This window comes from Mytilus californianus, unplaced genomic scaffold (assembly GCF_021869535.1).
Source record: "Mytilus californianus isolate M0D057914Y unplaced genomic scaffold, xbMytCali1.0.p SCAF_3, whole genome shotgun sequence".
In the NCBI taxonomy this organism is placed as follows: Eukaryota; Metazoa; Mollusca; class Bivalvia; order Mytilida; family Mytilidae; genus Mytilus; species Mytilus californianus.
This window is the reverse complement of record NW_026262679.1, coordinates 102,092,383-102,104,780: the sequence shown is the minus strand read 5'-3', so window position 1 is coordinate 102,104,780 and position 12,398 is coordinate 102,092,383. Positions and strand designations below refer to the sequence as shown.

Below are 12,398 nucleotides of genomic sequence, written 5' to 3'. Positions count from 1 at the left end.
GCAGAAGATATCAAAGGGACAATCAAAATTCATAAGTCTAAGAGAAACCGTGCCAAAAAAACGAATAAAACAACAAAAAAACATACAACAGTCCTCAAAACACTACATGGAAAACTAAAGACCTCTGGAACCTTATATGAGGGTTGGGTCTCCCCACTAGGCAAACTTCTGAGTGACAGTTTTTGGTAATCCCTTTTTTATACGACCGCAAAAGTTTTGTGTCATATAATGTTATGAAGTTGTCAGTGTTGTTGTCGTCTTCAGAAGACATACATGTATGGTTTCCAGACAATAACTTGAAAATAAGTTCATGGATCTCTATGAAATTGTACCACAAGGTTCCATACCACAAACAACAGGTTGGGATTGATTTTGGGATTATTGCCTAACTGTTCAAGAATAAGGGGCCAAAAGGGGGCCAAGAACAAACATTTTTCTTGTTTCAGAACAATAACTTGAGTATAACTCTATGGATCTCTATGAAACTGTACCACAAGGTTCCTTACCAAAAAAGGAAGACTGGATTCATTTTGGGGGTTATGGCCGTAAAAAATTGAAAACAACACGTTTAATAATTTCATGTGTCCGAAGCGCTTTTCTGGATTAACCTTCATCAGGAACGCTCAAAGCCAAACATTTGAAATCCGAGGGATGTATAAGTACCGAACTTATACTGTTTACTGTTTAGGAAAAAACGGGCCAAAAACAATACTTTTCCTATACTTTGTATTAATTGCTTATTTCTTGACCAATTTCAATGTGGTTTAATTCAAAGTCTTGAATTCTTAGGGTTTTTTAATATGCTGAATCTAACCATGTCTTTAGACTTTGAATTTGGGCCTCGTTTTTTAATTGGTCCACATTGAGGTCCAAAGGGTCCAAAATTAAACTTTGTTTGATTTAAAAAAAAAATGAATCCTTGGGGTTCCGTCATATGCATAATCTGAACGTGTATTTCGATTTTTGATTTTGGGACTGGTTTTCAAATTGGTCCACATTAAGGTCCAAAGGGTCCAAAATTTAACTTACTTGTAGTTTGATTTTAACATTAAATTCAAGGGGTTCTTTGATATGCTGAACTAAACATGTATTAAGAATTTTGATTTTGGGCCCAGTTTCCGAGTTGGTCCAAATCGGGGTCCAAAATTAAACTATGTTTGATTTCAACAAAAAATAAATCGGGTTCTTTGATAAGCTGAATATATATGTGTATTTAGATTTTGGATTTTGGGCCCCGTTATTAAATTGGTCCACATTGAGGTCCAAAAGGTCCAAAATTAAACTTTGTTTGATTTCATCAAAATCAAATTCTTGGGGTTCTTTGATATGCTGATTCTAACCATGTATTTACATTTTGGATATTTGACCGTAATAGGTAAATATTCTATTTCAAATTTTTAAGTTCTCAAACCGCATTCATTCTGTGTTAGAAACTAAGCTTTGTCAAATATTTAATCACAATCAAAATTCAGAGCTGTATTGCACAATTAATAGAAATTGTAAGTAGAGTCATAGTTAATTTGCATTAATGAAGAATGAAATTTAGAATTTTTTTTAATTTTTTTTTTGTGAAATTTTCAAAGAACTTCATGGTAGGTTTGTTTGTTATTCTGTATAAACTAATTTTCAGAATGCTTTTTATATATATATATATATTTATGCCCCCGCCGTAGCAGTGGGGGCATTAAGTTTTACCTTTGTCCGTCTGTACGTATGTACGTACGTACGTCCCAAAATTGGTTTCCGTTCTCTAACTTGAGTTTGCCTCAACCAAATGTTATGAAACTTATACACAATGCTAATTACCACAAAACACAGATCAAGTTTGAATTTTGGTGGGGTCACTTTAACAGTTCTAGAGTTATGCCCCTTTATAAATGGAAAAATCGCAAAATTTTTAGTTTCTGTTCTATAACTTAAGTTTGCCTTAACCAAATGTTATAAAACTTATACACAATGCTAATTACCACAAAATAAAGATCAAGTTTGAATTTTGGTGGGGTCACCTTAACCATTCTCGAGTTATGCCCCTTTATATATGGGAAAAAATGCTAAATTTTTAGTTTCCGTTCTCTAAACTAAGTTGCCTCACCCAAATGTTATGAAACTTATACACAATGCTTTTTATCACAAAACACAAATCAGGTTGAATTTTGGTAGCGTCACTTTAATCATTATCGAATTATGCCCCTTTATAACTGGAAGAATTGCAAAATTTGTAGTTTCCGTTCTCTAACTTAAGTTGCCTCAACCAAATGTTATGAAACTTATACACAATGCTTTTTACCACAAAACACAGATCAAGTTGAATTTTGATAGCGTCACTTTAATCATTATCGAATTATGCCCCTTGATAAATAAAAAAATTGCAAAATTTGTAGTTTCCGTTCTGTAACTTAAGTTTGCCTCAACCAAACATTATGAAACCTAGACACAATAGTTATTACCTTAAAACTCAGATCAAGTACAAATTTGGGTAGCGTCACTTTTATCTTTTTTGAGTTATGTCCCTTTATCCTTTATAATGTTGTATGCAAGCGGGGGCATCATCTGTGTCCATGGGGACACATTCTCCATTTATTTTTTGATGAAGTGAAACCCTTTGAAACTTAGCTAATATTGTCCATTAATTAATAAATAAATTAAATTCTTGGTGAACTTAGATATGCTGAATCTAACTGTGTATTTAGATTTTGGATATTGAACATAATAGCTAAAAGTCCAATTTAAAATTTTTCAGTTCTTTGACCACATTCATTTTGTGTCAGACACCTATGCTGCGCCCCCTCGTAGCATTTTATTGAAAGTAAGCTAGACTGGAAGTTCAACATTTTTCCAGTTTGAACCCCCTTAATTCTCCTTTTTAATAATTCTGAACCCTTGCATTTAGTTGTAAATGTTTATAATACTAACAAATAGATATGTCTCACCTTTTTGTTAATTTTGACAGTAGAATGCAAATGCTGAAATTAACATGTAAGTTATGCAAAATATTCAAAGTCAATGAACCATAACTGAAGGTACAGGGCCAAAAAATCTCCAAGGAAATGAGATGTGCCAATGCTAATACATCTGCATACAAAATATCATTGACCTACCACTAGTGGTTCGCCATAAACAGATAAACTGACGTAATCACAAACTAATACAAATAACTAATCAAAAGTTTCAAAGTCAATAGACCATGACTGAGGATGCATGGTCATATACTCTCCATAGAAATTAAATTCGCTAATGCTAATACAACTGTATACCAAATATCATTGACCTACCACAAGACTGTTCCCCATAAACTGACCTAATCACAAACTAATACATTGTTGATGCCGCCACCAGAAACAGCATACCTATGCTTTTCGACTCTATCAAGGCAAGAAAAAAACGATTTCATGTATGTATATGTATACAAGATTTTAAATGCCACATGACACAAAAAGGAAAAAGTTTTACCACTAATCAATAAAAAAACAGACAAGATTTTATAAACTCACCTGTTACAAGTACTGTTTTCTTTTTTTTTTCTTCAGACATTGTTATTCAACTGAGAATTAAAAAACATACATAGAGAATTAAAAAAGCAACCTTAAGTCCACTTTAAAGTTATTACTCCATTTATTCATTATGTCTAGATATACCAGTTTTGATGGATTTTGTGGTACAGAAAAACATTTATGTATTCAGTAGAGATTCTTATTTCCAATTCATATTACCAAAAATACAAACCAATAAACTTAATAAAATGTCAGACTTTGGTGTTGTCCATATCTCATATTTGTGCGTAGGCATACATGTAGATATAAAATTTTATCTTTGTATGCTTCATCATGAATGAGGAGCATAAAGAATGATTAATTACCACATATTACAAAATGCATTATCCTATCAACCGTATGTCCATCTCATTCTGATCAGGTACTTTTATATTTATAAACTTTGGTATCAAGATTTAATGACATTGAAAAAAAGTTTGAAATAGTGTTGGTATGCATTGGCCAAATAAAGTGTTTGGCCCTATATTGAGTCAAATAGATTAAAATCAGAAAAATAAACTCAAATTCAAATTTCATATCTGTTAACTTTTAGCTTAATTTATTAAAGTTGTGACTAAGGACTTGTTTAATTAACAATCATAATGATTGATAGTATTCCTTTAGAAATTTTAAATTGAAGCAGAATATATCTTCATCAAAAAGGTCTAATCCCAGCATGAGCGATGCAAAAAACCTTGTGTGTTTGCATCATCATTATTAAGTCATTAAATTGATTCTAAGTTCTCAGAAAATCTTTCAATATTTAATAATTCATAGATGAATCCAAATGATACTTTGTTTTGTATGTTAATAAAATGCTCCGCTGGGGCGCAGCTTGAAACGACCGCAGAGGTTGAACCCTGAAAGTTGGGGCAAGTATGGACACAACATTCAAGCTTGATACAGCACTGAATTTGGATTGTAATTAAATATTTGACACAGCATAGGTTTCTGACACAGAATGAATGTGGTCTAAGAACTTAAAAATTTTTAATTTACCTATTCAAACCATATCATTATTATTTGCTTTTATATATAAATCAGATATAACCAATTTAAAATGGAAAATTTTAAAGAAAAAAAAGGAAAAAAAAATCCGCCCCCAAATTTTTTGAACCCCCTTATGATTCATCACCCCAAAACTCAATCCCAGCCTTCCCTTTGTGGTATGGTACCTTGCAGTACAATTTCAGAGAGATCCCTACACTTGAACACAAGTTATTGTCTGGAAACTAGAAAAATGCTTGTTTTTTTGCCCCTTTTTGGCCCCAAATTCCTAAACGTTAAGGGCAATTACCCCCAAACTCAAACCCAGCTTTCCCTTTGTGATATGGAACCTTGCAGTACAATTTCATAAAGATCCATACACTTACACACAAGTTATTGTCCTGAAACTAGAAAAATGCTTGTTTTTTTGCCCCTTTATAGCCCCTAATTCCTAAAATTTTGAGGGAATTACCCCCAAAATCAATCCCAGCCTTTCCTTTGTGGTATGGTACCTTGCAGTACAATTTCAGAGAGATCCATACACTTGAACACAAGTCATTGTCTGGAAACTAGAAAAATGCTTATTTTTGGCCCCTTTTTGGCCCCTAATTCCTAAACGTTAAGGGCAATTACCCCCAAAATCAATTCCAGCTTTCCCTTTGTGATATGGAACCTTGTAGTACAATTTCATAAAGATCCATACACTTACACACAAGTTATTGTCATGAAACTAGAAAAATACTTGTTTTTTGCCCCTTTCTGGCCCCTAATTCCTAAAATTTGGAGGCAATCACCCCCTAAATCAATCCCAGCATTCCCTTTGTGATATGGAACCTTGTGGTACAATGTCAGAGAGATCCATACACTTACACATAAGTTTTTGTCATAAAACTAGAAAAATGCTTGTTTTTGGCCCCTAATTCCTGAAATTTGGAGGCAATTACCCCCAAAATCAATCCCAGCATTCCCTTTGTGATATGGAACCTTGTGGTACAATGTCAGAGAGATCCATACACTTACACACAAGTTATTGTCATGAAACTAGAAAAATGCTTGTTTTTTGCCCCTTTTTGGCCCCTAATTCCTAAAATTTGGAGGCAATTACCCCCAAAATCAATCCCAGCATTCCCTTTGTGATATGGAACCTTGTGGTACAATGTCAGAGAGATCTATACACTAACACACAAGTTATGTCTGGAAGTTACAAAAATGCTTATTTTTGGCCCCTTTTTGGCCCCTAATTCCTTAACTGTTGGTACCATAACCCCCAAAATCAATCCCCACCTTCCTTTTGTAGTATTGAACCTTATGGTAAAATTTTATAGAGATCCATTCACTTAAACTAAAGTTAGAGTGCGAAAACCAATGTGTCTTCGGACGACGACAACGACGACGACAACGACGACGACAAAGCCAACATCATACCAATATACGACCATAAAAATTTTTTGCGGCCGTATAAAAAATAAGATGCATAATAAATTTCAAAACAGTGGTAACTGACTGTACAGATAGTGTTGTATTGCAATATGATAATAAATATTATATTTTTTTGGCTTGAATAAAAGTTTTTGTCTAAAAGCTTAAATTTGCAGTTTTAAAGGTAAACCTTCTTAACACAAATAAAACTTGTAACAATAACAAAATATATTTAAAATACTAAAGGTAAGATGTGGCAATGAAAGAGACCCCTTATTAGGTTTGGAATTACTATTTTTACGTATTTTTGTCTTATTTCCCCAAAAGTATTTAGCAATTATATCAATATTCATCATATGTTTTGTGACAGTATAATGACATATATTTGATATCATAATGTGATTATTCAGTCAACAATATTTGTGATTAAGAAATTAGTAAGTCTTCTGTATCTCAATCTTCACAATTTTCTAATGTTTCCCCAAAAAAGGTCAACAGAAAATTAATATCTATATATTTACAGTAGGTGTTGAATTTATAAAGATACTGCTTTTCATTTCCCTGCAAGACAAATGACCTCATTTTGTTGTATGTTTCCAATGAATATATGTTCTTGTGACAAAAATTACTGTGAAAACTGCTGCATAGCAAAAAATAACCCTATCTGTCAGTCAGGTAAATCCACATACATTAAACCTGTCATACAGTTTGTCACATTTTTTTTTAGATGTTAAGTTATTTTTGTACAATAATATATCTTAATATCTTAACAGCAAACAACATATCAGTATTGATCATGTTGATGCTTTTATTTTGAATCACATGATTTAGGACATGTCCAATGTCTCATTCAAATCGTAGTACCTTGATTTTCATAAGATTCTCTCAGTTTAATTCTTTGTGTTTGTACCAATTTCTATGTTCAGGTATTAAAAGAAATATATACAAATAGAAGTAGCTTGTCTTTCAGCTTCTTGGAAAAACCTTCATACCAACAAGCACATTGTATGCATAATCAAGGTGACATTGAATTAATGCAGTACAAACAAGGAATTATTTGAAATTGGAATAATTTTGAATTCTGGAAAAATGATTAGAAATGTATGATGAAAACTAACCCAACTAAATAGGGTTAGCCATGCACACAAAGGGAGTTAGTTAATTCATACTGAAATATCAGTGAAAGTAAAATTAACCTTAGCCATGCATGTATGGCTATAGGGTGTTAGTTAGTTCATACCGAAATATCAGTGAAAGTAAAGTTAACCTTAGCCATGCCTGCATGGCTAACCCTATTTAGTTGGGTTAGTTTTCATCATACTTTTCTGATCAATTTTCCAGATTTCAAAATTATTCCAAATTCAAATAATTCCTTGTTTACATAATATTTTCTAAATTGTAGAAACAATTTTATTTTCAATCCTTATATTTGTATAAATAGAGTATCTCTAAAGAGCCTATAAAGCTCAACTGGATCTATATGCATCTTCAACAACTGCCATTCTTCAACATTATAGACTAGAATTATTAATTCATGACAAAAATATTTTATTTGTTGAACTTGTATTACTGATCATTCATTTTTTTTCTATTTACAGTTTCTCTCTATCTTCTAAAGATTTTTCCTAAAATGCAAAATAAATGGATAAAAATTATCATTTAAGGGCAATATCTCCTTAAGGACTCATCCAATGATTTCATCATATTGATATATGTCATATTTAGATTTTGTATGGCTGATAATTTTTGCTAAATATAGTTTCTATATCTATCATCATGATCATATTTTACAAGATAATTGGCAAAATTAAAAAAATTAGTAAAAATTGTCATTTAAGGACAATAACTCCTATGAGGAGTCTTTCAAAAGTTTCTTTTATAAGGGCTTTTTTGTGATCTTGTTTTACTATCACATTTGCAGTTTACAGTTTTAATATTATCAACAATCAGCTTCTCAGATACAAAACTATCCAATATGATGCCTTAAAATATTTCACATTTGATTAACTCTAAATTTTAATATATCACATTCAATAGAAAAGTTGTTTGCATTAATATGTTTATTCTTTGTTCCAAATAAAATGAATTTGAATCAAAAATGTTAAATGAATAAAGACAGGAGAGTGAAAACAGATGGAATAACAAGAACTCCAAAATGAGGTTTAACCTGGCATGTCAAAACTCAGGGAAAGTTATAAGAAATGTGACAAAACAAATAATGGGGTAATAATGTTAGAATAATGTCTGTGTATATGTGGGATCTATGATGAAGTACACATATAGTTGAAACTGATCTTAACACTGCAGCAATCCATCAATTCATGAGGGTATGGATATTCTTATATTTTTAGGCAATTAATTTCAATTAACTAACGAAAAAGCTTTTATTTGCAACTGCCACATGTGTCACTTATATTGTGAATTTAGCAATAAATGATAAAAAATTTAAAAAATTGGAGGAAAATAGCGTATAATATGTGCTATATAAATTTAGGCTTAGGTGACTGTTAAGCGAAATAGTCTTTTCCATTAACCCCAAAGTTCACAATATTAAATGTCAGTTACCTGATATCAGTAAAAACCAAGAAAAGGTGCAACATAGGTAGTCAACAAAACGAAAGTGAAAGTAGCCACCATACTTCCGGGTTTTCTAAATAAATGTTGCTGTAGGACCACATTTCCGATTTTTTCATTTCCTTTCAGGGGACATAATATTTTTTTGGTTTAATTATTTAGCCTTTAGGGAGCTTCCATTTGATTTTTATGGGGGGGGGGGGGGGGGGCTAGGATGAAAAATTTTGTCCTGCTTTTTTTTTTAGTTGTAATTTCTGTCCTGCCTTTTTATTTTTTACTATATTCGGTCCTGCCTTTTTTTTTACTAGTTTATCCTGAATTTTTTTACACAAATTGTCATCCTGCCTTTTTTTTTTACCAAGTTGCTCATCCTGCCTTTTTTTTTACTCAAAACTCCTGTCCTGCCTTTTTTTTTCAAATTTCATCCTAGCCCCTCCATAAAAATCAAATGGTAGCTCCCTTATACAAATATTGATTCCTTTCGGTTTCAAAGAGTAAAGGGTTGGATTTTTTTTTGCAAAGTATCTACAGTACATGGACAAAGGTACTCGTCACCTACATTTATTTGCTGAATAAAGAGAGGGGCGAAAATTACCAGAGGGACAGTCAAACTCACAGATCGAAATCAAACCGACAACGCCATGGCCAAAAAATAAAAAGACAAACAGACAAATGATAATACACAAGACACAACATAGAAAACTAAAGACTAAGCAACACGAACCCCACCAAAAACTGGGGGTGATCTCAGGTGCTCCAGAAGGGTAAGCAGATCCTGCTCCACATGTGGCACCCGTCGTGTTGCTCGTGTTATTACAAATTCGGTAAGCCCGGGAATATCGTATCAGTTGGGAGATATATACTCCATATGCAGGCGCTGCTGGAATGTTGCTACATAGAAATGGAAGGTTTACAATTGGTGAGCTGAAATCATCTCTTTTGTCGTAAAGTTTTGTTTTCAACCTACCCTCGTTGTCAATTTCTAGGTGTAAGTCAAGATATGAGGCAGACTTAACTGTATCTGCTGTATCCTTTATCTCTAGTTCGATGGGATAGATGCGTTCAACATAGTCACCAAATTTTGAATTATATATTTCACATGATAAAAACACATTTTTTTTCAAAAATATATTTTGAAGGCATTCAAATTATGGTTGGATTTTTACAAACCAAGTATCAAGAAGCAGAATTGTCTAAAGTTTATTTCTTATTTTATCATAGATTTGTCTTCAGTTGGTTTTGTTTTCTTCTCATGTAAACATTTTACAGGTTAGGGGAGGGTTGGCGCGCCTTCAAACTAGTTTAACCCCACCACATTCTGTATATGCCTGTCCCAAGTCAGGAGCCTGTAATTCAGTGGTTGTCGTTTGTTGCTGTATATCATATTTGTTTTTCGTTCATTATTTTGTACATAAATTGTTAGTTTTCTCGTTGAATTGTTTTACATTTGTCATTTCGGGGCCTTTTATAGCCGACTATGCGGTATGGGTTTTACTCGCGTTGTAGTAGGCCGTACGGTGACCTATATAGTTATTAATTTCTGTGTCATTTGGTCTCTTGTGGAGATTTGTGTCATTGGCAATCATATCACATCTTATTTTTATATTTATAATAATTAAAATCATTTTTCACAATTCAATTTTGTTGAAATATATTGGAAATTTCTAAACACAAAATAATACTTGTGTTTATATCATCAGAAAATCAAAACGCTTAGCAACAAAAATACATCAAATATAAAACTGAACTTATGACAATTCTGCTTCTATTTGTACCAATTTGATTAAAATCAATACAAGAAATTACCCTACAATATTTTTTTGAAAAAAAAATACATCATTAGTTTTATATGAAATATATATAGTGAAAGTCGCAAGTGACGAATACTTAATACGGTCACAATTAATGCGGTAGTTGATTTGAATTTAATCTTTTATTGTTGATAATTTTCTATTTACAGTTTTTCTATATCTTCTATAGTTTTTGCCCAAAACAGGAAGGGAGAAAATCGTCATTTGAGGGTAATATTATTATCTTTATTATCTTTATTACCAAAGTCTATATAAACTATAGGTACACATTTGAATTACATCAACATCAATAATACATACAATACATAAATAAACACAAACTATGTGACAGAATAGCAGAAGGTGTTGTAGTAATACATAAACATTGTTTTAACATTTCGGTTCTAAACTTAAAAGATCACACAGCTCTTTTACATTGTTTGAACTCATTAGTTTAATAAATTTGTACATCGATGGTTTTTTCCAATAATATGGCTTAATATAAATTGTTCTAAAACCTTGAAAAAATGGACATTTGAGGATGAAATGAAACTCATCCTCTATATCGTTTTTACAAAAAGTACATGTTCTATTATTTCTTGTTATACCACAAAATCTTCCATTTTCTATAGCTAAGTTGTGGCTACTTAATCTTATTTTTGTTATACATGTTTTGTAAACCTTAGGAATTGGTTTGCATAAATAAAATTGCAGACAAAAATTATCTAACATATATTTATAATTAGAACATTTTGGAGAAGTATGCAACTGAGCATCAAGTTCTTGTTTTAGGAAATCATACAAACGTTGCTTTATGACAGCAAAATATACATCAGGCAAGTCTGAAATAAGGTTTTGGCTATACCATACATCACCTAAACCAGAGACATATAATACTTGTATATGTCTCTGCCTAAACCTATAACAAACAGTTCATTTTTTATAAAATACAACCAGTTACACTTATTATTTGGACATCTCTCTAATTCGCAATATAAGTAATTATAACAATTTTTCAATATACAGTTAGAAGTATTTAGCAATTCAAACCAATATTTGAAAATCTTGCATTTTCTTGTGAAAATAAGAGGCAATCTACCTAGTTCTTGATATATCATAACATTGCTGGTAGACCATTTTACACCAAGTATATTTTTACAATAGTATATGTGGACTCTCTCTATTGCCGGGGCTTTATGTTCACCCCATATTTCGCTTGCATAACTCAATAAATAATTTATATAATTATCAAAAAGAGATAACAAAGTGACATAATTTAAAAACATACTTTTGACATTTCTTCTTAAAGCAAACATTGCTTTTCTACCTTGTTCTGAAAATTTCTGTTGTAACATATTATATTTGCCATTAAAATTTAAAAGTACACCAAGGTAGGTAAAATTATCAACAACTTCAATTTCTTTATCATCATAATACCATTTCTCATCAAAATGAACTCTACCACCTTTCCTAAATACTACAATTTTAGTTTTATTAATATTTACACTCAATTACCATTTTGATGTATATTCATATAATGTAACAAGCATATAACTATTGAAAGATGATAATTGGCAACTTAATCTAATTGTAGATCTTATCTTTTATATTTCTTTTGAATTTTAAAGTTTCGCTCCATCTATTGTAGTTTTAAAATGATAGGCAGTAACACAAAAACTTAGTAGACATGGTCGGAACAATGACTGCTTTAACGAGTCGACTGACGATTTCGCACATGTTGACTGAATTGTAGATCTTGTCTAGCTGATCATGTATAATTGATTAACGATTTCAGCAGGATTGTGTTATTGGCCGATCTTGCTTTGCTGTCATAACTACCTCCAGTAACTATATCAGTGTCTCCTTATTAGATCTAATAATATATCTTATCTTTCTCTCAGTTTTTTAAACAGCTAACAACTGTCAATTTTTTTCTAATTTTTAATCATAAAAATCATACAAGTTATGACAAGATGATTTCATGCTTTACTATGTTTTATCACGAATTGATTGATGGGTGCAACATGCAGAAACTGTACCAGATCCTACCATACTGTTGTTCAAATCATGAAAGGGATCATAAATAGTCCTTTTAAAC

At 31.7% G+C, this 12,398-nt stretch overlaps 1 protein-coding gene across 1 annotated transcript in view; it reads right to left on the bottom strand.

The window, feature by feature from the left end:
• LOC127735583 (pyroglutamyl-peptidase 1-like) overlaps positions 1 to 8,580 on the bottom strand; it is a 33,939-nt gene extending 25,359 nt beyond the window's left edge. The window contains exons 1-2 of the mRNA XM_052245828.1: positions 8,502 to 8,580; positions 3,492 to 3,541 (exon numbers count right to left, since the gene is read on the bottom strand). Coding sequence (XP_052101788.1) covers positions 3,492 to 3,531 — 40 coding nt within the window. The 5' untranslated portion in view covers positions 3,532 to 3,541; positions 8,502 to 8,580. The remainder of the gene's footprint in view (positions 1 to 3,491; positions 3,542 to 8,501) is intronic.
• Positions 8,581 to 12,398: the final 3,818 nt, after the last annotated feature.